The sequence below is a fragment of the Harpia harpyja genome, chromosome 11, assembly GCF_026419915.1.
Source record: "Harpia harpyja isolate bHarHar1 chromosome 11, bHarHar1 primary haplotype, whole genome shotgun sequence".
Taxonomy (NCBI): domain Eukaryota; kingdom Metazoa; phylum Chordata; class Aves; order Accipitriformes; family Accipitridae; genus Harpia; species Harpia harpyja.
The window spans coordinates 2,199,514-2,224,615 of record NC_068950.1 but is presented as its reverse complement, the minus strand read 5'-3'; the positions used below and the strand labels follow the sequence as shown (position 1 = coordinate 2,224,615).

Below are 25,102 nucleotides of genomic sequence, written 5' to 3'. Positions count from 1 at the left end.
AGAAATAAGCTTGGGAAATATTGTCAGAGTTCAGGACTTTGTGTTGCAGGCATGAGGGAGAGAGTTTTCAAAGTGGGGGGAAAAAAAAATAAATCAACAGCTGGGTTGCTTTTCAGAAAAAACCCCCACACATGAAGAGTAAGGGGCACACCAGCCTTCCGCAAGAAAACACAGAAACCCCTTTCCTTTAAAGGAAGCTTCTAACCTGAAGTCAAATTAGTAATACATTAATTGGGAAATCCTCATTTATCTCAAAGCTCTCTTGGAAACAATCCTTGAAGGCCAATGCAATGTTCATCCCAAGTTCTCCTTTAAGCCATAGGAGAGAGACAGAACCGACTGGCCAGAAATAGAAGATAAGCAATAGCTTAAAAGTTTGTTGTTTTTAAAAAACCCCAAACCTTTAAGACTACTCAGGTAAAGATACAATATCCTCAAGTTCAGTGTTTTTAAACCAAAACACTTGCATCTGTTACAAATGTAGTAAGTTTCCCAAGTTTCAAGTATAAAAAAAAATCCAAACAATCCATAAAGTGTTTGCCTTCATTCTTATACCACTGTACAGGATAATCTTTTAAATTAAACCTGGGGACCCTGAAAAATTAAAGAGTGTTTTCACTCTCAGGAGAAGGCAGAACTTAGGTCCTTAACCAGGAATGATTTTTTAAATATTTCCAATGACTTGCCGACTACAAGGAGTGAGTAACTCCACTTTACGAGATTAAATTGCGAGGGGCTTCCAAACTACACGATTCGGGCACTGATCAACTGACGGAAGAGTAGAAAGGTAACGCTTTTGAACACATGGCAATCCTGAGGTGATAAAAACCAAACGGCATCGCAGCACTGTCCCCGGCCAGGGTGCAGACAGCCTCTCATTGCTTTGCTGATTGTCTGCCTGGCTTTTTTTCCTGCTGGCCTCTTCCACTGCCTGGTATTCCTCGGCCACGGCCACCAAACACACCTACAGGGCAGAAAGAAAAGAGCACGGATGTAACAGCATCACTGTAAGCCAGCAACATCTCCCAGCTGCTCAGAGCTCTACAGCTATTTATGTTTTACCCAAACGCATGCCTGTTTTCTAGTCTTAGAAGCAGAAACGGGACTTTTCGATTTCACCCTTGTCAGTTCCAGACTCTGTATTTATGAGGAGCATAAACTTATCCCCCCCTGTCAGCAAGTTCTGCGGTACCTCCCCGGGGTGTTAACGTGCCCTCTAGCTAGCTGTGCTATCATCGTAAATTGAAGTGAACTTCTTCTGAAAAATAGAACCAAGGAAGCGATACCACGTTTTAAATCCAGTGGGATGAGGAGGTTACACCGTGTCCCCTGAAAGCTGTAAGGGCAAACCAAAAGCAGCAAAGAGGGTGGCTCAGTTTGAAGACTGCTCAGCTACAAAACAGAAAAAATACGCCCCTCTGTCACTGCCTCGCTGCTGGTCAGAGCGATCCACCGCTCCAGAGAGGGCACTGGGTACAGCACACTGCCAGGGAGGTGGCAGGAACCAGGAGGCTGCGGTGAAACCCGCTGCAGACATACGAGCGTCCTCGTACCCGAGAGCTGTGACCGTCTTTTGTCGTGGGAGCTGCTGAGCCCACCCCCGCACTCCCCTCAGATTCACCCCAAACAGAAAGCTATTCTAGGCAGTAATTTTTATCTTGGCGTGCAAGCAATAAAGGGACTGTGGATCTACCCTGTCAGCCACCTCCACACAAAAGACAGAACCCAAAGGAGACCCAGTCCGGGCACCAGGCAGAATTGCTTCTCTAGAGCCCTCTGCTCTGGTTGCTTCATTGAGGAGGCATGCCTAGACCAGAGGCAAAAAAAAAAAAAAATTGCTCCTAAGCCTGCAGTCCTTGGGATGCTCACAGGGCTCCGGCTGCTCCCAGCGAAGCTGAGCAAAGACTGCTGTACTTCTGAATTTGGCAAGCCCAGAAGTAAAAGACGAAGGATTACCAGTGTCAGAAACAATAATCCTTTCAACTGTGTGCACAATTATAGCTTTACTTCTGCCTGCTGGCCTCTCAACAAAATTGTCCTGCCTTTTTTTTTTTTCTCTCCTCCCTTCATGTCTCAGTAATGAGAGCCAAACCTTTTAGCTAATTAGCAAATGCCGAAGCTTCCCTTTAAAATATTCCATCAGCGAATTTAAGCTGCACATCAAAACAGCAGGGAACTCCACCTCAAACAGAGCTCAGCTCTGCTCTCCACAAGGTAGATATTTCCACAGCAGAGAAAATATTTCAGCTAAAATGTTTGTCCAAATAACCATATCCAAAAAAGCTGTTATGCCAAGCGCTTTGGACACTGAAAAGGGAAGGAGGAAAAATAAAGGCGCCTTCAGATTTGTAAAGGTCACTGTTGCATGCTTGGAGCTTCCAGGAGGTAGCATGGGCAGCAGCAATCGCAGGGGTTTTTCCTCCAGAAGTCCCTGGGAGTCGGAGACGCCGCACGTCGCATGTCCCAGCGTGGCGTGATGGCCCCAGGTAGATCCCAGCCGTCCTACCAGGATTCCTTGCATAGTCAAAATGCAGGCAGCTCGTTAAGGGTGCTCTGCGGAGAGACTCTGCCCAGGGTGCTCCGTACAGAGACTTTGCCCATCGGTGTCTCAGTCCCCAGGGCTTCTTTTAAAAGCTAAGATTTCCTGGGCCAAACCCAATTTTGTTGTAGCAAGTGAGCGCACTCAGGATATTAAGCTCCTGCTGCAGGCTAAGCCTGTATCGAGAGCAACCCTGAGGCCGAGCAAGGTGACCACAAAGGAAAAATCACAAAGACGTGGCAGGAGGGGTGAGCAGGAAAGGAGAGCAACGGCTCTTGGGCTTCCAAGCAGGGCAGTTTGGGGAGAAAAGAGCAAATACATCCCCAGGCTGAAGTGCTCCGAGATCACCTAACCCCATGAAGTGGGACAGGGAAGGAAGAGTTGTTTTGGTGACCTATTTCTTCATAAGTGGCAACCTCCCCTTTTATCAGAAACAAATTATTCATGTCAAGCAGGAGGAACACAAACCCTCAGATATTTAAAAAAAAAAAAACAAACGAACAAGTCAGGAGATCAAAAGGCCTATTATAATGGGAGAAAAGATGATGTTTTTCTATCGCTGCCATGGTCAGAGCCCAGTCTATTTTCAAACAGAATAGCCATTTGTTTCCCTCCCAGAGCTGTTAAGCTAACAGACACCAGTTTTGTAGGGCGATGCTCCCAAACCAGCCAGGAGGGGTAGAAACAGTCAAGTTCAGACTCTCTTAAGCTCCTGCCCAACCCCAGTAATGAGGGAGGCACATCCCTGGCACAAATCCCTTCTATTCTTTGGCAGAGGCTGCCTTACAAGCGAGGCAACACGCTCGCTCGGCTAGATCTCGCGCAGGAGCGGCTCTAGCTTCTCCCAGACACGCAGTCCCAGGTTTAAAGCTGAGAAGAGCCGTTCCTTGCACAAGAGGTTAAAGGCAGGGAACCCGCTCACCCCTCTCCAACCTGAAATACAAACAGGATCGTTACCTCGTCCAGCACCTCCAACACCACGGCCCTTCTGTTGCTTCTGCTGTTGCATCCCACCACGGCCTCTGCCCTTGGACACCACCTCTTCTTTCACCATGTCAATTATTTCATCGGGGATACGCAGGTATTTAATCGTGCTGCCACGAATGTAGCACTCTGGCATTCTCCAGAACTTGTCTCCATCCTATTGGGGAGCAACACGTTAGGCTACAAACAAAACTCGGTGCTTTTGTTTCACTTTTGGGGCATTTGAGTATTTCCATCACTTCTGGAGAGTGCGACAGCTCCGCCAATCTTTTCTGAAAGCGTTATCTGTAACTAGCTGCAAAAAAAGGGTGGGTTTTTTCCTCCAAAACACATAGCCCTACAACCTGGGGGCGGGGAGGGCACTCAGCCACGAGCAACTGTAGTTTCAATCTGTTCCACAGCTGCCTCTAACACTCACAGAAAACGAAGGAAGAAGAGGCTGAGAAAACAAGCACCTTCCCTTCTTGTGTAAGAAGGGAATCGAAAGCGGGAATAGAGAGGCAAGGGTGGTAAGTTACAACAGCTACAAACAACCAACTCTGGCAAGAAAAACGCAGCTGCAGTAAAGGCGTATGCGCGGCCGGGTTTCTTCTCCAGCAGCCTCGGCTGGGAGTCACCTCACTCCTTCACTCCTCTGGGGTGTGGATGGAGCAGTGATGCAGGTCCAGAGCCAGCTGGCTGCAGGGTGTGTGCCACCAGAGCACCGTAACTGCAGCTGTGGAAAATAAGGAGCTTACAGATCATATATATACAAAAAAATAAAGTCTTCAGGTGCCTAGTTACGGAGCAGCCCTCTCTGTATGTTGTTTGTTAGTTGTTTAATGCAGTTTCAGGACTTTCCTTAGACATAACCTATCAGGGCTTCAGCTCCCACGTACTGAGGGCGGCTGTGGGAATAGGAATCGAGCATCGAAGCTGAACAACAACTCTGCTGCCCATGATGTAACTGGGAGGAGGGATGGGGACCCACCTCGCCCCGCTCCGCCACCGCAGCCCCGGCTCGGCAGCAGCTCCGTCAGGGTTTGGCTGCAGATGGGATCGCTCGAGCCCAGCGATTCTCAAGTGGCAGCATGCGGATGAGGCATCTGTCATGTCTCAGAAGAGTGGGTTAAACAAGAACGCCTCCTTCCTCCTCTCCTGGGATAAAATAGTCAGGTTTCCCCCCCACCACCACCCCAGGAGTTATTTGGGGCAAGTCTGCCTGTACAGGCAAGTCCTTTGCGCACAAGACAAGACAGAGAGCAACAGTCCTCTTCCAAAAGACACCCAGCAAACCCCACCCTGCCTTGGATCTGCCGGGCTGCTCCTTGGCTCGGGATGCAGGAAGGGATGGAGCCAGGCTCCCTCGCTTCCTCGTTCCGGCCTCCCCGGAGTAAACAACCGCCCCCCGCCCCGGGCCGGGCCAGCCCGTCCGCCGCCGCTCCGTGCCATCTAGTGGCCAGTCCCCACCAGTGCCACCAGTACAACTCGGGCAGACGTTCCAGCTCCTCTTTCACCCGGGGCTTTGGAGGCGTTTTGGTGTTTTGAGGCGGGCAGAGGCGCAGCTGATGAGCCCGGCTGCTTTGCTGTGTGAACAGGATGCCTCTAGGTCACTCAGAGGGAATAAAACCTGAGCTACTGCTCTTCCACAGCAGAGCGCAGAGCCGTAGGAAACGACTTCCCAAGGAGAACGACAATATCCCCCATGTCGTGGGCACGGATAAGGCTTTGCTGTCACCTCTGCTGAGTCCCCCTCCTGCTAAATTCAACAGCGGTTCCTTCCCGTTTGTCCCACCACAACCCAAGGTGCGCCCACAAATTTCTAAGCCCCACTGCTCCGCCCCGAAGGTCCCTCTTAAACCTTGCGCAAGATGTTTCTCTGTCATATCGACGTGAAAATGTGCCCCTGTGCCCCAGCAATATCGCTCAAAGCTTTCCTGTTGTGGAGACAACAGGTACTGGGAGTTTGCAGAGAGATTTTTCAGAAGAACGAGGATCTCTGCCAGTCTCTCCCATTGAGCTCTGATGTTGCGGGGCAGGGAAAGAGCAACGACAGCTGACATCCATCCGGCTGCCGCCTCCCACAGCACGCAGCCAGTAGGGACAAGACCAGACACTTCTGACTGAGGTCAAAGCCCAAAACACAGATCACAATCTTCTGGAGCAACTTTGGCCAAGGGCGAAAGTACCAGACAGCGCAGAGCCTCAGCGCGGGTAAACAACAGGCTCCTCCGTTTTGATGTGGAGAGTTAGAGGGTGAGACACAAGCAAATTAATAAAAGTTAGCGCGGCGTTTGAAGCAGACCTCGCTTCTCGGACAGCATGCGACAGATGAAGGCTCCGTTCTTGGGAAACCCAGCTCAGCATCACGGCACGGGCTGTCGCACCCCATCCTGCGGCCCCCAGCCCCACACCGAGAACCCTCTCGCAGGGGGAAACGCTCGCATGGCGTTTCTGTGCTGTGCAGAAAGCCGCCCCGCTCGAGCGTGCGGGCAAGTGCGTTCCTTCATTGCGGCTATTATAAATAACTATATTAAACTTGCAGTTCAGGCAGAAGTCACGCTTCCAGAGGAGCGATGGCCTCTGAGCTACAGCAGAGCCGGCCCGACTGCAGGGCTGGAGGTCGGGCACCCTCAGGGACGCTCGCCGGGGGCACGGAGGGTGGGTGACCCCTGCCTGGCTGCCCGGGACGGGACGGGGGGGGTCCGGCCTTACCCGGGACGTGCAGATGACCTCCCGCAGGTTGATGTTCATCCAGTTGTCGCAGCTCACCAGGTGCCCGTTGTACGTCTCCCCGTTCTTCAGCTCCACCAGCTGCAAGAGACAGGAGTCACGGGTCGCCGGGCTGGCCCCGGTACAGGGACCTGCCCCCCACCGGTGTCACCCGCACGGCACCGGCGAGCCTGAGACCGACCGGGGCTGTGCCGTGCTGCCGGTACTCACCATGGGGTGGTTCTGCGCCGTCTTCAGCAGGGACAGGGGCAGCTGTGAGAGGAAAAAGAGGAGAGAGGCCTCAGGCACCGCCGGGAACCGGGACACCGGCTGAGAACCGGGACACCGACCGCGACAGCGGGCACACCGCCCCCGGCGGCGGCGGAGAAAAGCGAGCCGAGCCCTTCCCACGGCTCCAGCCCCCCGGGCCCTGCCGCCCCCCGGGCCCTGCCGCCCCCCGGGCCGGCCCCACCGACCACTCACCATCGTGCCTCAGCCCCGGAGCCGCCGCCGCGCCGGGTTCTGCCGCTCAAACCGCCCCCGGCCCCGCGCGGGACCAATCAGAGCGCGGCGCGGCCCCGGCGGAGCCAATCAGAGAGCGGGACACGGTCTCGGCCGTCAAGCGACGTCGCGAGAGCCCGGTCCGCGTCTTTACGACAGCGCCGCAAATTGAAGAGCGGGGCGGGAAAGCGGTGGAGTACCCACAGTACCCCGCGGCTTCCCGGCGTCGCCTCCCGGTACCCGCGGATCCAGGCCCTGGTTCGTGCTCTTCCCTAGGCCCTTCCCGGGGGGGGGGGAGGAGAGCCCCGCGCGCGGATCAGGCTGAGCGTCTTATAACGGTTTAACTAACTTCCACCGGGGCCCGCGCTGAGGCGGCAGGGCCGGAGCCCCTTACAGATTTCCTGCCCGGAGGGCACCGTTTAACGGTGAAACAGCTCCGGGCGCAGCCCCTCCCGGGTCGCCCCACCACCCGCCCCCTCCCGCCGAACAACTTCCGCGCCGGCGGCGGAAGCGGCGATCCATGGGCCGCTCTAGGCGGCTGGGCGGTGCGCGCTCTGTGGCCGCGCGTAGGAGGAGGGGGGGGTGTGTGTCCGCTCTAGGCGGCTGGGCGGAGCGCTCTCGGTGGTGTCGAGGGGGTGGGGGGGGCCGCTCTAGGCGGCTGGGCGGAGCGCGCTCGGTGGCGGGGCGGGGCCGCGCGCTCAGTGCGGGGCGGCGGCGGCGGCGGCGGCGGCGGGACGGATCCGCGATGGAGAAACCGCGGCGGGCGGTGGTGGTGACGGGTACGGGGCGGTGGGGGCGGTTGGGGGAGCTGTCCTGGGAGGGGGGGGAGATCCTGAGGGGGAGGCTGTCCTGAGGAGGTGGGGGGGGTGGTGGTGAGGGGGTAAGTGGGGGGGGGGGGGGGTTGATGGAGGACCCCTTCTCTGAGGTGAGTGGGGGGTGGGGGTGGCCAGGAGCTGGAGGGGGGGGTGCTGTCCCCTCAGGGGGTGACTAAGAAAGGGGGGGGGGTGTACCCTGGGGGGCTGGTTTTGGTGGGGGGGGGCTGTCCCCTGTGTGGGGTGCTAAGTGGGGATGGAGGGCAGGGGCTGGGGGGGGTTGGGGGGGCTGCTGTGGGTGAGGGGGTGTCAGGAGCTGGGGTGGGGGTACGTTGTTCGGTGAGGGGCTTTGCGGCGGCTTTCCTAACGCTTGGTGGGGGGGGTGGCTTTGAGATCCCCCTCTTCCATCCCTGATCCTCCCCAAGAGTTTGCTGGTTGGGGAAAGAAGGAGACTGAATCTTCCAAGGAGCGGGAAAAACAATTGGGGCGTGCGTGGCGGAGGGGGGGTATTTGCTCGCTGACCGCCCCATCCTGAGCCGTCAAGGTGTCGAAGCTGTTATCAAAATCACCCAAGCAGCACGGCAGAAGCGCCTCAGGGAAGAATAAGCGAGGGAATGAAAGGCCCCGGCGTCGCAGGCGAGAGCTTGTCAGGCTCCTTTCCCCGGGGTACAAAGGCCGGACGGCTTGATTTGTGGGGAAGGCAGTTCTGTGACAAATGGGGAACTCGGTGAAACTATTCAGGTTCCCCCCCCCCCAGCAGCTGAAGTTGAGGCCGTTTGAATAGCAAGCGCGGGGGCGAGGGGTTCGTTGTCGTCGATGCGCTGGAGCGGTTTTAATTGGAGGCAAGTGTCTTTGCAGAGAACAGTTGCGGAGAGTGAAGAAGCAGGTGGCACATTCTGGCTTTCCCAAACCTGTATCTAGTGCTGAGCGGCGGTGACTAAACAGAAAACTTGCGTCAGTAAATACTCTGCTGCTTGCAGTACTTCTTCTTTCTCTTTTTTTTCCCCTGTTTTCAGGGAAGTCTGTTTCTAAAATGCAGCGGTTATCTTGTCAGGTCTACCCATATTCGATAATCGGTCGTCAGTGTCATGCTAAATTCCTTTTTAAAACTAGCAATGGCGTTGTGTTCCCGTTCAGTTACGAGCATGTGCTCGCTGAGGATAAGTATTATTTGTGTGCAATTTCTTTTTTAGAACTGTTTAAGGAGATAATCCCATAAAGATCTCTGCAGCTGGTTTACTGCTAATGAGCCTTGGAGGGCCCTATTGTGGATGCGGAGGAACTCCTGGGCATGCTCGGTGGAGTTTGATGCTGCTGACAAAAGTTGCTTATCTTCTGCGAAAGAGATAACACAAGGGATCTATATAGGAGATGAGTCAGAAGAGCAATAGCCCACAGTTGTATTTGTGCCAGTTTGCGTTTGGCTGCAGAGTGAGAGGGTTACGTTACGTGCGTGGGCACCTGTAGAACTTCAGCCTTCCAGTGGTTGAATTGTTAAAAAGGAATAGATGTATTTTATTTCTCTTGTAAGACTACCACGATTTCTTTAGGAATGAAACCTAGCAGGTCGCGATTGTTTGTTTCCAGAGAGTCCTGTAGGACATGGCTGAATTGCAGAAGCAGCTGAAAAGGCATTCGATTATTCGACTTGTTTGCCCGTGCTGCAGTTGTAGCTTGTCTTAGTAACGTTGGGGGTTTGCTCACAGGAAAACACACCTACAGTTTGATTTTGTGGAGACCTTTGGGAGATTTATTTTGGGGAGATACTGACATTGGTTAGCTTGTAAGAGATCCATCAGTGTGGATGAGCCCATGCTGTGCAAATTCCTTACGTCGTCATGTGCAGTATAACCTCAGACTCGCTGTTGATAGCAAATAGAATGTTTCCATTAACGTGTCATATAATATTTGTAGTCCCTCTCAAATCCTTTCACGAGTTAGACAAAATTTATGGCTCCTAATTGCATTAGGCTCATAGGGTAACTCTGACATTTTAAATTAAAGCATATTGACGTTGCACCCAGATAAATTGCTTAACCTTTGTGTGCTTGCTCAGGAAAAGATGTTATGGATTACTAGTTAACTCTAAGTTACTCATTAGGAAATTTAGACGTGGCGAGTAAGTATTTTTGATAACGCTATCATAACCTTTGCTGCTTGGTGTAGGTGGGTTGTCAGCAGTATTTATTTCCTCGTAAGGCGTAACTAATCCTAACAGAGATCTCGGTGAAGACCTGAGCAGAGAAGAAATATTTGAGACAGGCTTGTCCGCATTTGTGGAAGCATCTGCTGTGGGCTAAAACAATCAGGAATAGAAAATCCAATAATAATTCTCGTTCCTTGATATCGGTCAACTTATCTGTTAACAACAAGTTTTTCTAACCTGGTCAGAAAGGAAAAAATGTGCTTCCTCGGTGTCTGTTGGGAAAAAAGAGTTTCTTTTGAGGCAAGGTATTGTTTTCCTTCGCAGTACAAGGTGTATAGTTCAAACATTTCTGTGAAGGTCTCTTATTTAGTACTTGGATGTGAAGTAAATAGGGATTGGGCATTAGAAGAAGTGGGTTTTCTTTCAGGATACATAAACCAGGAAAGCGCAGACTGCTTTGCAGCTTTAAGTTTAGTCAAACCTGTGAGGATGACTTCATCACTGTGGATTTTTACTTCTCTTCCAGGGTTTGGTCCGTTTGGAGAGCACGCCGTTAACGCCAGTTGGATTGCAGTTCAGGTAACACTATAACTTTGTTCTTAGCGAGTTAAAACAGAGAGCTATGCTGGTAACATATCTGTACCAATTTTAGTTTGCAGCTCTTTTATAACTTGTCTTCCCAGTTTATTAACTGAGACCGGCTCGCTCCAGATATCCAGATGGTCAGCTGGATAATGTTTTATTCACTTCTCAGAAAACAATCCCTTAGCTAGTAGAATTTAATGAGACTGAGTTAATGTAGCTGAGGCAAGTAAGGAATTCATAGGCTAACTCCCTAGATGTGAAAGATGTTAAATGGGGCAGGGAGCCTGGAATCTTCCTCTGCCGTAGAGAATTAAAAATAAACAAACAAACAAACCTAGAAGAATTTTTATGTTCTTCTCTCAGTTCTAGCTTGAATCTGGGCAAATTGGTTAACCTTTAAGCCAAGTCTCATCCGTAATGAGACTTCCACCTGGTAGTACTGTGGACTCAAGCATACTGTGGAGTCATCCAACGTGGGTCTGAATGTCAGGACTCTGACTCCAAAGAAAAGCAGCCGCCGCTGCCTCCTTTCCCGCCTCGGTTCCTTCTGTGGCCGCCTGCTTTCGGCGGTGGGTGAAGCAGGAGGCGTGAGGGGATCAGGCAGTGTTTGTTGGTCCGGAGCCAGCCTTCTCTCTGCTGAGAAACAGCAGCAAGGGATGCTTGACTGACAGAGTTGGACCTTGCTGGAGACAGGAGTGCTGGTGGAGGATCATTGCTCAAGCAGATCGTACGCGCTTGAACAAATCAAGTTTATGCCACTTGTAGCTGCATATCTGCATAAGCGTGTTCGTCTGTGTAACACCGATACGTTCACAGATGAGAAGAAATCAAACTCTTGCTAGGTGCCTAGCTAAACTGAGGAGTTAAGGTTGCTTGCTGTAGAAATGTTAGCTAGGGACAGTGCTGCCACATTATCCCGCTTCTTCCTTATTTGTCACTTCTGGATGTGGTTTATGACAAAGCTACTGGGAATTCAAGGGTACCTTTTAGTACAGTTGCCCAGGGAATTAAATCTATTTTTCTCTCCAACACATCTCTCTTGCCTTCAGAGCTCTGAGATTAATATCTTCCTTAGAATGCTTTTAAATTAAATCACAAACTCTAATCAATTACAGTCAACTAATGTCCAGATGTCTAATGTGTTGGCTGGTATGAGAAGATGAAACCTTTGCCTCCAAGAGCCTTTTGGAAATGAATATATTTGAGTTAGGGTTTGCTCAGTTTAAGTTTGGGGAAAAACGCAAGCCATGTATGTGAACAAAAAAATTGCACGTTGCTGAAATTTAGTAGTGGGGCTAATTGATTTGGTTTGTTCTTACTCATGTAATGTCAGTTATTGTAAACAAGCTACTTTTATTCTAGAGGAGATAGACAAAAGTGTATTGTGCTTCTGGAACAGGAAGAGTGGTGGGTGTTCTGATGTTGCTTACAAAACCAAACCTAATGTATAATTCCTATGAAGAGAAATGGCGTGTCATTCCTTCAGCCCGGCAGCTCGAGGCACTGATGGCTGCTCAGCTGTGTGGCTGATAGATGAAGTAATCGCATGCATTTTAAATTCATTTTATGGGCTTGGGGGTATTTTGAGAGTATAAAACTAGAGTTGGTGGTGTGCGATCTGCCGCGTTGGAGCCCATCTTCCTCCGAGTCCTGTTTAACAGCTCGCGCTAGCTTCTAACTAAAAACATAAACTTTCAGGCAGCGGGGAGGATTTGCCTTTCCTTACCCTGTTTCAGCCCCGAGAGGCCCAAACAAAAAGGAACAGCATGTCTTTGAGCACATGCGAGTTGGGCATTGTGCAAGTTTCAGACAGGGGACTTCATGGAGCTGAGTGGACACAAAGGCGTGTCTGAGTTTCTGAATCCCAGACGGTGTGATCTGCATTTTAATAGAAGAAAAATCAATTAAACAATCTTTGTAAATCCTTCCTAGCTTTAGGGCTAAGCTAGTTCTGGTTTATTACATCTTTTATTATCCCGCATCCCGAGGATAAAATTCTCTGCTTTTCTTTCCAGTCCTCTTTTTGGTTTTATTTGGCTTCTTATATAGAACACGGATACGGTGTGTCTTTTCCCTCTGACTGCCGTGAGTTTATAGTATAGCTGTTTGTTTTTGAAAGCTAAACGATTTTTACACGTGGGTGCCTTAAATAGTGGCCGTCACAATCCAATAATGTGAAGATGAAATGTTTGGAGATTTTCACGCATGGGGGAGAGATTTCCTATAAACTCAGAGTGAAGAATAACTTCTTTCTTTTTTTAAGGCTTACGGTAAAAATATTCTGTGTTAATGTGGATTTGCTCTTCTGTGTTTTCGTCGGTTTAATATTTCCTTTGAGGACCTTTTTCAGCTGCAGTTTTTGCTGGGGAGGGACCTTCCTTTCAAGAAGAAGTTACTGAAACGGGCTTTCAGTTCAGTGCCTTTTCTGGCCTCCCCGGTGTGACTTGGGTGTAGACACAGGTGTGCCCCGTGGACTGTGAAGCTAATGGGCTCCTGCCTTCATCCCCCCGAAGTGCTTCTGGCTGAGCCGGAGGAGGAGGAGAGAGGTCAGAGTGCGTTTTGACATTACTAAGGACAATTGCTGTCAGGGTGTCTAGACAGACCTGATAAGGATATTAAAGGCTCACAAAGACAGCCATTGTTGAGGGGTCAGGGAATCGGTCAAACATGTTCGTTTTTCTATATTTGTCAGGTATACAAGGCTGTGGGTAATAAGTTGTCTGGGGGCCAGCGTACATCTTTATTATTGAATGGAAGCGTGCGAACACTGTGTTGGGTTAAAAGAAAGTTGTGAATTTGTGAGGCTAAGGTTTAATGTGCTTGCGTTTGGAGAAGGTAGCTGTCACTGAGATGGTGCGGCTCATACGGCCTGAGGTTTCTCGCTCGCTGTAGATACTCATTCTGCACAGCCGGTAAAACTTTCCCTGATCAAATTCATCTTTAGGAGCTGTTTCACACTCTTTAAAGAAGTGATGATGAATTCCTACCAATTAACGCTCTGGAGATGTTCCTAAAGAGACTGACTTGTATTTGAATACTCTCATTTGTAAACTACTTACTTTATTAACGCACCACATAAACCAGCTAATGTTTTGAAGGCAGATTTGTGTAAAGAAGATGTGATGAAACATCACTTAGCATCCATCTCTGGTAATGAATGTCTGTGTGTGCCAGACACTAATCAATACAGCAAGCCTTTAATATCAGACTTGCCCTCAGAGCCAGAGCAAGTGATTTATCATTGTTGTTGCTCATATCTGCTGGTCCGTGAAAGTCTTACTCTTGCCTTTGCTGCATGTTTTAGTTATCCTAAATCTTGTTACACTGTCTGTGGTCTGTACAAGTGTGAAAGGTTTTTTTTCTTCTCAGCAAAGAAACGACTCGTGCTGATAACTACGGGAAAAAAAGGATACTAAGATACTGCTCACGTTTATATAGAGGAGGTAGGATTGTAATGGGGGAGTCCAAAAACCTCGACTTCTCCTCTCTTTTCAACTGTCTTTAATTTGGAATAATTTTAAACTTAGGGAAATACAAGATTTGAAATGGAGTAAGCTTCATTGAAATAGCTAATCTGCACTCCTTAGCCTGAAGTTTGCAAGTATAATCTCTGTGTGCAGGAAAATAAAGCCTAAGGATTGCATGAAAGAGCAGGTCTTGGCTCTGATCACTGAATCCGAACCTGAAATAGAAATAACTTAATCATTCAAGAATATTTTGAAATGTCCTTTGATAGTTTGATGGCTTCTTACATTGAAGTTTCTACCTCAGATCCATGAGAACAACTACAGCAGTTTGTGGATGTGAGAGTTGCAGGTTATTTTCTTGCTGTGCATGCAGCCCCTTTGATGTTAGTGCAAGTAATCATTTTGAGCTTTTGGCGTGAGTAAGCTTGCATTTTTCAGCTGACATATCTCTCAGAGGAGAAGAGCAGCACCAGATGACAAGCTTCTGCTGTGTATTAACTTGTGAAAAGCTGGAGTTGGTTCTTCTAACTGAAACACAGGCCTGGTGACAGAGATGGAAGAGCGCACAGCTCCTTCTATCTTCAGAGAGAAAGATGCACTTGCAGCTTCTTTCCAGAGGAGACAGAGCTATGGGAGGACTCTGACTAAGGCTGTCAGCTCTGTGGCATGTGCAGTCACTTACCAGTCTTGAAAAGCAGCTGTAAAATTTTTCAGAGTGCCAAAAAATGTTGTCTTCATCAGAGGGAAACTCGATCTGAGTTAGATGGTGTTGGAACTCATTAAACACGATGGCTGAAGTCGCTTCAGCCGCTGGAAAAGTGCCTCCTGGTGTAGACTTGCACAAGGCTCTGAGGTTTGAGCTCAGCTGATGATTTTGTTTAAGAACATTCTTTTTCAGAGGCTTCAGACCATGTGGGTGTTTCCTTTCCTTGGGTTCTTGAAAGTTTGGGTTTGATGGCTCTGAAAGGTTTCACTTCTGATGAAGTCCTGTTCTGGGCTAGACTGGTAAAGCCTGAAGTACCAAATGAGCAAGCCTTGAACTGAAGCCTTACTGGTGAGACTGGAGAGTTTTGAAATGGAGGCCAAAGAAGAGCAAGGGAGAAGTGTCCAGGAACATGGGCTGTATGTAGAGGGAACTCAACAATGTTGGGATGAAACAGTGTGCTTTCCAGTCAGGTATACTGAGGGGAAAAAAAAAAGATCTTTCCTCTTCCCTCTGGTTTTAAAGAAGTTTTTGCAAGGTATTTAACTGACACTTTGTGTTTTAAAAGGTTTAAAGGAAATTGGCTGAGTTTATTGCCCGGATATTTGGGATGTTTTCAAGGCATGGCTTTAGTTAATGTTACAGAGGGAGAAATACTTTACTGCGTTAGTTGAACCACTACAGTGGTAACAGCTCATGTTGCAAAATTTACGTACAGTGTATTAGGTATAGGTAAAGGTAGCAATGGAAACCAGTTTTACCTTTTGGAAATAGGCTGTGTTTTATTCCAGATTCTGCCAAAATAAAAGTAAGACAAATATATTGAGGAGGATGTGCCAATGTTGCTTCAGTTTCTCATATGAGGAGTGTTTGCTAATATTTGTGGAGACTCATAGACACAGAATCGCAGCCTGGTAGTACTGTCACCTAATCCTGGGAGCTCTTTATCTGGAAACAAATATGAATTTGCTCCCCAGGCCAGCAGTCCTGAGAGAGGACAAATTAGATGATGAATATAATCCTCCCAATTCTACTTTCTCTACATAATATCTAGTTCTTTCAAGAAGTGAAAATGACTATATACCTCTATAAATAGTGTAGTCAACCTTTCTTTTGAGTGTTGGTGTTGCTGATAACTATTGTCAGTTAAATGTTGATTTCTTTGTTATACACACATCAGAGCAAAACAAACGGTCCTGTGGGTTAAGACTGTTAACGCAGGTGGAGAGATGCCTTTGTTGTTCCCCATTATGTTTTTTTGTTGTTTTTTTTACAGTGCTGTTTACAAGGTTATACAGCCTGTAGTGTAAGCTGATGTTAGTCCCTCACAGCAGACTCGCTCTGCCATTAAACCTTCCAGAACTATTCCCTCTGCTGAGCTTGTGTCTGACCATCTTGGTTTTGTTATTTCCTTATGTTCTTAGGAGTTGGAGAAGCTAGGACTGCGAGATGACGTGGATCTGCACGTCTATGAAGTCCCAGTTGAATACCAGACAGTGCAAAGACTCATTCCTGCGTTGTGGAAAAAGCACAGTCCACAAGTGAGTGAGTAAAGGGAGGAGGAGAAAAGACACAGCAAATGGTTGAAATCTGTCACGCTTACAGCAACAAGCATAATGTGAAGTCCCATTTTTAATGTCTGTTCAGACTGGTAGTCCCTCGCTAGATCTTTTCCTCTTTTGTCGTGAGAACATGTGAATTTGTAGAATTTTATAGCTCAGAAAAGAGCGCTCCAATTAACGGGAGCAGTCGGTGTGAAGAGGCCGCTGCAAAGGGCTGTCTAGACAGCTCGCAGTTAGTCTGTGCCACCTGGGCTGTTCCAGGGGTGGGCTCGGCTGTGAACGTGCCAACGTTCATTTTTACCCTGATTAAATTACAATTTAGGTCAGGAAGGGTTGAAACAAGAAGAATTGTTCTGTACTGGACCCACGAGTTCATTGACAAAATGACTTGTTACTGTGATATTCATGCAAGAACTCCTGTAACAACTCCATCAGTCTTTAACTGGGAATAGCGGGCTGTTGATTTTCCACCATTTGTATTTTGGTTGATCTAACTTGTTTCTTTTCTCTTGTAGTTGGTGGTTCATGTAGGTGTTTCGGGTATGGCTACAACTGTAACTCTAGAGAAGTGCGGCCATAACGTAGGTTACAAAGGCTTAGACAACTGCCGTTTCTGCCCAGGCTCTCAGTGTTGCGTAGAAGGTGGCCCAGAATGCATCGATTCCATTATTGACATGGACACGGTTTGCAAGAGAGTCTCGGCGCTGGGGCTGGACGTCACGGTCACTATATCTAAGGATGCCGGCAGGTATGGGATGCCAGTGATCGATGGGGAAAATAGACTCACTCTGCAATGAATGTTCCCTTCGTGCTCAACTCATGAGGCCTGTACAGTTCATACACTTTTCACTTCTCATGGGGCTGGCAGTACTGTCTCTTTTTCAGTGGTCACCCAATCACCAGGGCAAAAAGAGAGATCTTCACGTTTCTTTGTCCTAGATTTGATTAAAGCAATTACACAGACTCACAATACCTGGCTTGTATTCCACACTTTATTGCAGGATGTTGCTGCAATGCTGAATGATAAGAATACACAGTTCATCCTGTCCTGCAGCTTGCACGCTGTATTTGTCACTTGTTGCTAAATAAGCTCTATTCTTGTATTTCAGATACCTCTGTGACTTCACTTACTACACTTCCTTATACCAGAGCCGCGGGAGGTCAGCTTTTGTTCATGTGCCTCCTCTGGGAAAACCATATACCGCAGAACAGCTGGGTCGGGCACTACAGGCTATAATAGAAGAAATGCTCGATGTTTTGGAGCATTCTGAAGACAAAATCAATTGTCAGCACGAACACTGAAAGTGGGCAGAAGCTATTCTAGTATTGCACTTCCAAAATTTTCCCTGCTACTGAAGTACTGGGGAAAAACGGTCTGAAACATAGAGACCCAGAATTGGAGACTTCAAAAAGGAAAATTCCACTTCTAGAAATTGACTTTTTTTGTCAGATGTGTGCATTTCAGCCTAGGCAACAAAGGATTCAAAATCTCTTCTTTAAAACACCTGCAACTACTCATTTCTGAAGTGACTGAAGTGTGTGTGCTGTGCTTTATCCAGAGCTTATCTGTCAGCCAAGTGACAGCTACTGACCAGTCTAATACAGCACAGATGGAAGGTTTCTCATCTGGACTTGGCGTTCAGGTGCAGGGAATTGATAACCCAGTCTTCTAATGACTAGTTCTTAAGTTGAAAGGTTTGCTTTCGTTTTGTTTTGGTTTTTTCCCCTCTTTGGCCCAAATTATAGGTTATAATGTAAAAGTACAACTGAAAAGAGTTGGAATGGTGTGGGTTTGTCTGTTGTAAAACAGCGCTTGGTGGAGATGAGGAGTCTTAAAAATTGCTTTGCTGAAATGGAAAAATATTTGAGGCACTGATTTCTCACCCCACATTGTCGAAATACTCGTAGGATCCTCTATAATGTACTGGTTAACTGGTAGCTGCAGATAGAAGGGATGTGTTTTGGGTTCCTTTTGTTGTGGAGCAGGAGATAGCTTTTTTTTTTTTTTTTTGTACACAGTATGAGCCTAACTTGCGCCAAATATTTCCAAATGTCTTTTTTATTATGCTCTCGATGCCACCTTCCTCACTCAAGTCAACCATATACCTCCTGTACAAAACACATTGTTTCATATGTGTATAAAACAAATCATTAGCGGTTAAATAGCTTTGCTAAAGGCCACTTTCTCCGCAGGAGATCTTTATCCTAGACTCTTGGTGCTAGCTGTTATTTTTAAGGTGAAGGTTGAGTAATTTATAACTTCCTTAGTTAAAAATTTTCATTCTTGTTAAAGGTTAGAAGAGTAATGTTTAACTTAAATTCTAAGTTGCCACCTTGATTTATTATAGGCATAAATATGCAAATGTGCGGATTCGAAGACATTCTGCCAAATCAAATCTAAAAATCTTAAACCTATTCCCGCTGTCTGTAAACCAGAGGCAATTATTTGAAAACTAGGAATTTTGCTTAGAGTGAGTATTTTGGGCTGTTTATTAGTGTCCCCCTCCCAATGGGAGGGTACAAAGTGCTGCTTCTTGTGTGAACTTTCCCAGTAATTAATTTGGGGAAGTGTACATGCAGGTTCTAAGCAGGACTTGAAAAGTGGTTGACGCTAGTCGTGCGTGTAGGGTTTGCTGCCAAATTACAAGACTCCAGCGAAAGACAGATGATATTGCAGTGGGAACAGACACAAAATTGGTAATTGATGACCGGTAGGTCTCATTGAGAGGCCATTTAAATGAAGAGGTCTGTGATTTGATTCTAATACTTTTACAAATATATATATATATAAAAACCAACATTCTGAACGTTTCTAAAATACCATTATTTTAATTTTTCTAATTATGAATGATTCTGCTATAGTATCTCTCAGTGAGAGCTGCCATTAACTTGCTGTTTTCCAGTAGAAGTCTAGTGACAAAGGAAATACCGCTTTTCCTTGTAACCCTCGAGAGAGGACGAAGACTTCTGCAGTTGTAATAACTTTGCTAAGGGGACCTGTGTATGAAGATGTTTGGATAGACTTCTGGTTTGCCGAGGAAATTACTGCTGTATTTACAATACAGGCTTTCCTGATCAAAAGAGTTTGCCTTCAAAGTAAATATTCTCTTTTGCATTCAAATATGAAGTAGCACTTGTCAGATTGTCAGCAGGCAGGCAGACTTTCTGATTAGTAATTTATTATATTTAATATTTTGTTTAAATATTCGTGGTTTGACACGTTTTTGCAAATAGTTGAGCTACTTATCTTGTAGGTTTATTCCTTTATCTGGTAAGAAGTTTTTGTCATCAGTGTATCTTAGCTGCTAAACTTTTAAAAGAGGAGTAATTCATGTATTCTGCTAAGTTCAGCAATTGATTTAAGTAATTTTCAGTAATGCTATTTAATTTACATGTAACGTAGCTGTGAATAAAATGGAAGATCAACGGTTTAGTGAGGCGATAACAAAAAAAATGACCGTGGAATCGAAGCGGCCTTAGGAAGGGCTGGTTGGACCAGCGGTGCCCGTGGGTGCCGTGGGCAAGGTTTGTCTGCCGGCTGTCCCTCGCCTTGAGCAGAGAGGGTTGGAGTAGGTCGCTGATCAGGCTCTCTTTGTGCTAAAAGTCTCTAAGCGAGATGTGCCCTCTCTGTCCATGTCTGTTGAATGTTTATGCTTCCTTTGAGCGTATGAGCGGGCAGCCTTGGAGATCCCCCCTGGATGTGGCTGAGGAGGAGTGGCTCCAAATTCATCGGCAGGGAAGGTAGACAGCAGTGGCTGCGTGGGGAGAACGGCTTTCCATGCTAGTTTATTCAGCCTGTGGAGTTATGTCCTGTTCGACACCTGTAGATATTCTTTCTTGCGTCCGCTCTGCTGTTCAAGGGGAAAATCTTGAGCCAATTTCCGTGACTGCTGTTTGTCTAAGGACTGCAGTGGTTGTGGCCTTCTACGTGTCAGTGTTAAAAATCTCATTTTTGGAAATACTTTGCTTTGGGCATCGCTTTGAGCTGTGCGTTTCCTCGTAATCTGTTTTTGTGAAGCTTCCATGTGATCAGTTTCTTAGAAAACATAATTTATTATATAATCTTTTTGCGTTTTTGAGAATTAGTCCTCAGAGATTGTATTTGTAAAGGGTGTCTTGGTGGTAGAGAAATTTTGTATAGTGAAACTTTTAAAAATGGCATTAAACTAATTTTATTTAATCTGACCTAAATTAAATACTTTTGGTTTTTTGAAAGTTTTTTGTTAAATTCATTAATTCATAATGCCTTTCCTATAGGTGCATATTTTCTTTGGAAATATGACATCAAACTGATGCAGAGCTTCAAAAAGCTGATGTTTTGTGTAATGCTTACTATCTGCTTTCTCTTCCAGATCATCAATAAATAGAATTTGCTAATTTGCACTGACTGGGAGACCTGTTGCCAACCACAAAAAATTCCGTGCTAGTGAGTAAGCGTAGGAAGTTCAGGTTTAGTGTTAATTACTGTGCCTGCGATTTGTCAAATGTAAAAGCTGGTAAAGTTTTAGAATCCTGTGATTGCAAAATTGTCTCTGGGGATATGCTTCACGGGGAAACGGGGGTGAGAATATTTTGTGTGGAAGAGAGAATTAGGGAGGTTCCACTGTATCGGGTCTGATGTCATTTTATCTGCTTGCCAACAGCTTGGAGTAGGAACTGGCTAACGTGTTGGAGAAGTTTGGTGATGACAATTTAATTGTTTCAGTTATTAAATGCTGCGGAGGATTTTGAGGAACTCCAGGTGCTCGTAAACTCCTTCATAATTTGGTGACACTGATGTCGGGAGATACTTCCTTTGAATTAAATATGGTAATCTGCTTTATGAAACACAGCAAAAAGAAGCTGTAAGCTTGAAAGTTTCTTTATCTTAAAGACTCGTGGGGGACTTGATGATCCTTATGGGTCCCTTCCAACTTGAGATATTCTATGATATGGTTGAAGGGAAACACCCATTGTACAGAAGCGATTTGTATTTTTGGGGGCAGCTTTTGGAAAGGATATAAAAATCTGTAAGATCATATGGAGCAGTTCATGCTTATCTGGAGTATTCCCCAACCTGGTTGCTTCCTCCTAAATGTGGTAGTAGTGGGAAGGGATGAAAAGGTCATGAAGATGGTTAGAGGTATTGAGTGTGGTTGTGACATGAGACTGCAGCCAAGAACTGCTGAGCTTCAAGAGTCCTTCCAGGAGGGACCTGACCAAGGGTGTTCAGAGGTTTAAGACTTCAGGACAGCTAACCGGTTGCTCTGCTTTCACCCTGAAGAGGAGGGAAATGCAAAGGCAAGGCGTCTCGAGTAAATTTGAGATAAATGCTTCCTGGCTGACTCCTTGCAGAAATTGAGAAGGCGTTTACATGCAGCATCACGTTGTAAAGCATTGCCTGATGCGTTGGGTACTGCCTGCTGCCCGCAGCAGAAAACCAGACTCATTGAACCAGGGCTCTGATCTAATATGTCAATTTATCTTTATCTCTGTAGGGTTTGTACTGCACGTACTGTGGTAAGTCAGGTAGGAAACTGTACTATTTGTATTTACTTACCTAGACAGTCATGCTTAGATGTAGCATTCAAACTCCGGTGTGTCTCTCACTGTTCTGCTGGTTGTGTAGGCAATATTTAACCTTTTAGTGCCTCAGTCAGCTGGCAAAGGGGATTATTCTGGGCCGCTGTCACGCAGTGCCATGCCTGGAATAAAAGCCCAGGAGCTTCCAGGCCTGCAGACTCGCAAATGGACAGCACAGGCTCCTGGTGTTGTTATTTTTGTTAATGAAAAGTCTAAAAAAGTTATAATCCACTGAAGTTGCTTCTAATACTCAAATAATCTTCATTTGACTGAGTGCGTGATTTGTTGACCTCGCATGCGGGCTTTCTTATGAAATGTATAAAAGGAATTGCAGTAGGAGGAGCTTCTTAAAACCAAAAATGGGAAAACCATGTAAATGAATTGGTAACTCCCCACTAACACAAGAGCTGGCGCTACACTAAAGCAGCGATTATGGTCTGACCATGTTATTTCATGGTTTAACTTGTTGTGACTTGTACATCTTTTTTAACTTATAGGGTGTTTCTAACTCTCTAACCACGCAGCTGATGCTCAGACACTAAGCTACTTTAAGAGTGAGTGGTGGTGTTTGAAAGCCGACTGGAAACCAGTTATGTTTAGGCATAGAAAGTACACTTGTGTGGTTTTTTTTAATTATGATTTTCAGATTTCATCCCGCAGTGCAGATAATAAAATTGTTGGCAATTAATTTGTACATACTTTCACAAAGGAACTTCCTTCCTGTTGTCTCCTTTACTTACTTTAATATGCTATCCGATAATATTTTAATGAGAGAAATTTCAGAGTTGCAAAGGCTTTCTTTCAAACTTTATCTGTTGGCTTGGATAAAATACCCCTGGTTGATACCATAAGTACGCATCTTGATGTAGATGGATTTGTTATTTTTGCACCGGAAACCCTAATGTTTTGCAGTATAAAGTGCACTTTTTTCTTAAAAAACTTGTATTCATGTCTGATTAGTGTCTTATGTGATGAAAGTGATATTCTGCCAAACCTCCAAAGCTGAGTATATTGTTAATTCTTCATCGTATTAATTGAAACCCGAGATCTGCTTCTGCTCAGTCTATTTTAAGACAAAGTAGAGAAGAAAATGCCTCCCCATAAATAGGAATTAAATATAGGAAGTGAAACTATACACTGCCCTTAAATAAAACGCCGTGCTACTTAAATACACGTTCAGGTTTTCTATTGCACCAGCTTCTTAAATTGCAAATGTTTACTTTGATTAAACAGGGAGTGCCTTGTCCTGTGCTGGGCTCGCTTTTGGAAAGCAGAGTGGTGGTGATGGGGACAGATGAGCCTTTCGCACATAAAGTGGATGGAAAGACTGGGCTTTTGGCACTGGGAGAAACTGCTGAACTTGTTCGGTATCCCCTTTATCCAAGGATGCTCTTCAGAAACTGCACTGAATTGAGTTCTCGAGGTTTTCTGACACACACTCGGACCTGACAATGGAAAAAACAGAGTATTTGCTACTTCGTTGTCACTCTCGGTTAGGTTGGCCAAATTCGTGAAGGTTATTCTGTCTCTTCTTTAAGGTTAGGTGTTTTGTTCGGACTCTGTTATGCATGTTACAGCATCACTCAGCCTCTCGGGTCCTCTCTTCGTTAATTGTGGTGAAATAAGCAGTTGTCTGTCTGGGTATCTCAGGTGTTGCCAATCTCATGCTTATCAGGACTCTTGGAGCTACAATTCTAAATCTGTTGGGGCTTCTGTTTTTCTCAGTGTGTTCTTGCAGTGCCTTGTAAAACCAAACAATCTAGTGTGTCACAAAAGGGCTGTGTAATAAAGAACCGTTAACGTACTTTCAGCTTGCTATTGCTAGACTGGACTTTGTAACTGAAAATTTAAACCGATGTTTCAAAGTAAATAAAGAGTTTAACTCTGACTCCTGGTGTTCTTTAACAACTGTCAGAAGTCGTCATTTTCAAAGATGCCTTTTGTAGGGTGGTAATTACATATCAATGATCACAGACTGACCAGGTAACGGCGTATTTGGTTTTATACCGTTCCCTAAGCACCTGCTGCTGTTGGAGATGAGCCCTGGGACGGTGCGGATCCCCTGCCCTGTCCTGTATGGCTGTTTTTCAGAATGGGAACAGATGCTATCTAGGCTCCTTCTCTTGGACTTCAGCTGCATATCTTAGATGTTTGTGTCATATTATTCAGAAGAATATTTGGAAGTTTTATCTTGCCATCTTCTATTACGTATGTGTGTTTCTTTTATCTATTATGTCCTTTCTTTGTACTCAGATGTAAATTTTCCAGCCCTTGCTTAGACCACATAGCCTAATGGAGCAACGGACACCCTTCTAAACAGAGTGCTGCACTGAAATAGTTATGGAAAATTTGTTCAACGTTACTGGTATTAAGACAGAGCGGCCTGGGGAGTGTGTCCTTCCCCTGATTTGACGACAACTCTTCAAAGCATGCAGCAACACGGTTAGTTCTTGAGAGCCTGTAATCCTGAAAGCTTTGGGGAGCAAAAGCTACTGAAGAGTTTTTCTTTCTGAGTTTGAGACTTGCCCATTTCACACCCAGCTGGATAATTCCAGGAAGCAGTGGTGAAAGGATCTGATTAATAACCCCCCTTGTATGTTTCCCACACCAAAACCACCAGTTCTACTCAGATTTTTTAAATTTTTATTCATGAGGAAAGGCTTGATAGAAGCTCTCCCTGGGTCTTGGAGAGCAGAGTTTGGAGCCGTGGTCCTCCAGCGATTGGAGTTGCCTCTCTGCATCCTCAGCTGGAGTGAGGACAAGACTAAGTCTGGTTTTAAGCATCCCCCCTGCCCATGGCATTACTTTAAACAAAGAAAATAACTCTTCCTTCTTTGTTCTTAGATGAGATATCGGTATGGCCCAGTATGGTTGCTGCTAGTGTCTCTGGCATCCGCAGTGTGTGTTCTGCACATGGGTGAAGAGCAAGGCTGAACGGGATGTCGGATTTGCCCGCGAGCAGGTCTGTCTGCAGCCATCTGTTCCGAAGACAAGAAGGGGAAGGGCACGCTCTGGCAGGGTTCAAAGAGCTTCCCAAAACTTCTCTGGAGATACTAGTGTGCTGCAGGGCCAGACAGGCGGTTGCTTTCCTGGGGGAAGGTGTTAAAAGTCTGGTAAAACTGAGGTGTGCTCATGTCAGATGCGTGAGGAGCTGGCGATCACAGCTCATCCCGGTGACTTCTTCAGCTTCCTTTTTCGCTTGAGTTTCGTAGCCATGTCGTGCAAAGTCTGCGTTGCCCGGTGAACCCCAAATCTTTTCAGTCTTTTCCAGATCTGTCAGTTGATAAAGTTTTTCTGCTTTACACACCCTTTACTGTTCCCACATGGGTTTAAACAGCAGCAGCAGTTCTCCCCCTCTCCGTAGTCTTGACCAAAGGGGGTTTCGGCAACGAAGCCTTGTGGGATGCAGCAGGTGACCCACTGGCAGCAGAAGTTGCTGTGATGCTGAAGCTGTCTTTGATCCACACGCTGCAAATCCCTCCCAGGCTTACCAAGACACTTGGGAAGGAGCTCTAAGGCATTTTCTAGCCACATTTCTTCTGCCACGCTC

General features: G+C 46.5%; 2 protein-coding genes across 4 annotated transcripts; one reads left to right on the top strand and one right to left on the bottom strand.

Moving 5' to 3' along the window:
• Window positions 1-529: 529 nt before the first annotated feature.
• LSM4 (LSM4 homolog, U6 small nuclear RNA and mRNA degradation associated) lies at window positions 530-7,146 on the bottom strand. The gene is made up of 5 exons (XM_052802245.1): window positions 6,698-7,146; window positions 6,446-6,487; window positions 6,218-6,316; window positions 3,497-3,680; window positions 530-964 (listed from the first exon to the last, which is right to left on the bottom strand). Exons 1-5 carry the CDS (start codon window positions 6,698-6,700, stop codon window positions 876-878), a joined length of 417 nt encoding a protein of 138 aa, XP_052658205.1. The 5' UTR covers window positions 6,701-7,146; the 3' UTR covers window positions 530-875.
• Window positions 6,876-23,440, top strand: PGPEP1 (pyroglutamyl-peptidase I). 3 transcript variants are annotated; one of them, XR_008237281.1, is made up of 6 exons: window positions 7,402-7,494; window positions 10,200-10,252; window positions 15,853-15,969; window positions 16,506-16,738; window positions 17,100-17,685; window positions 22,786-23,440. XR_008237281.1 is itself a non-coding variant. In XM_052802243.1 (5 exons), exons 4-5 carry the CDS (start codon window positions 16,533-16,535, stop codon window positions 17,290-17,292), a joined length of 399 nt encoding a protein of 132 aa, XP_052658203.1. In that variant the 5' UTR covers window positions 6,876-6,973; window positions 10,200-10,252; window positions 15,853-15,969; window positions 16,506-16,532; the 3' UTR covers window positions 17,293-23,440. The 3 variants fall into 3 exon arrangements, 2 of the variants coding, with proteins under 2 accessions (XP_052658203.1, XP_052658202.1); XM_052802243.1 differs by lacking the exon at window positions 7,402-7,494 and adding an exon at window positions 6,876-6,973 and having other exon boundaries at window positions 17,100-23,440; XM_052802242.1 differs by having other exon boundaries at window positions 17,100-23,440.
• Window positions 23,441-25,102: the final 1,662 nt, after the last annotated feature.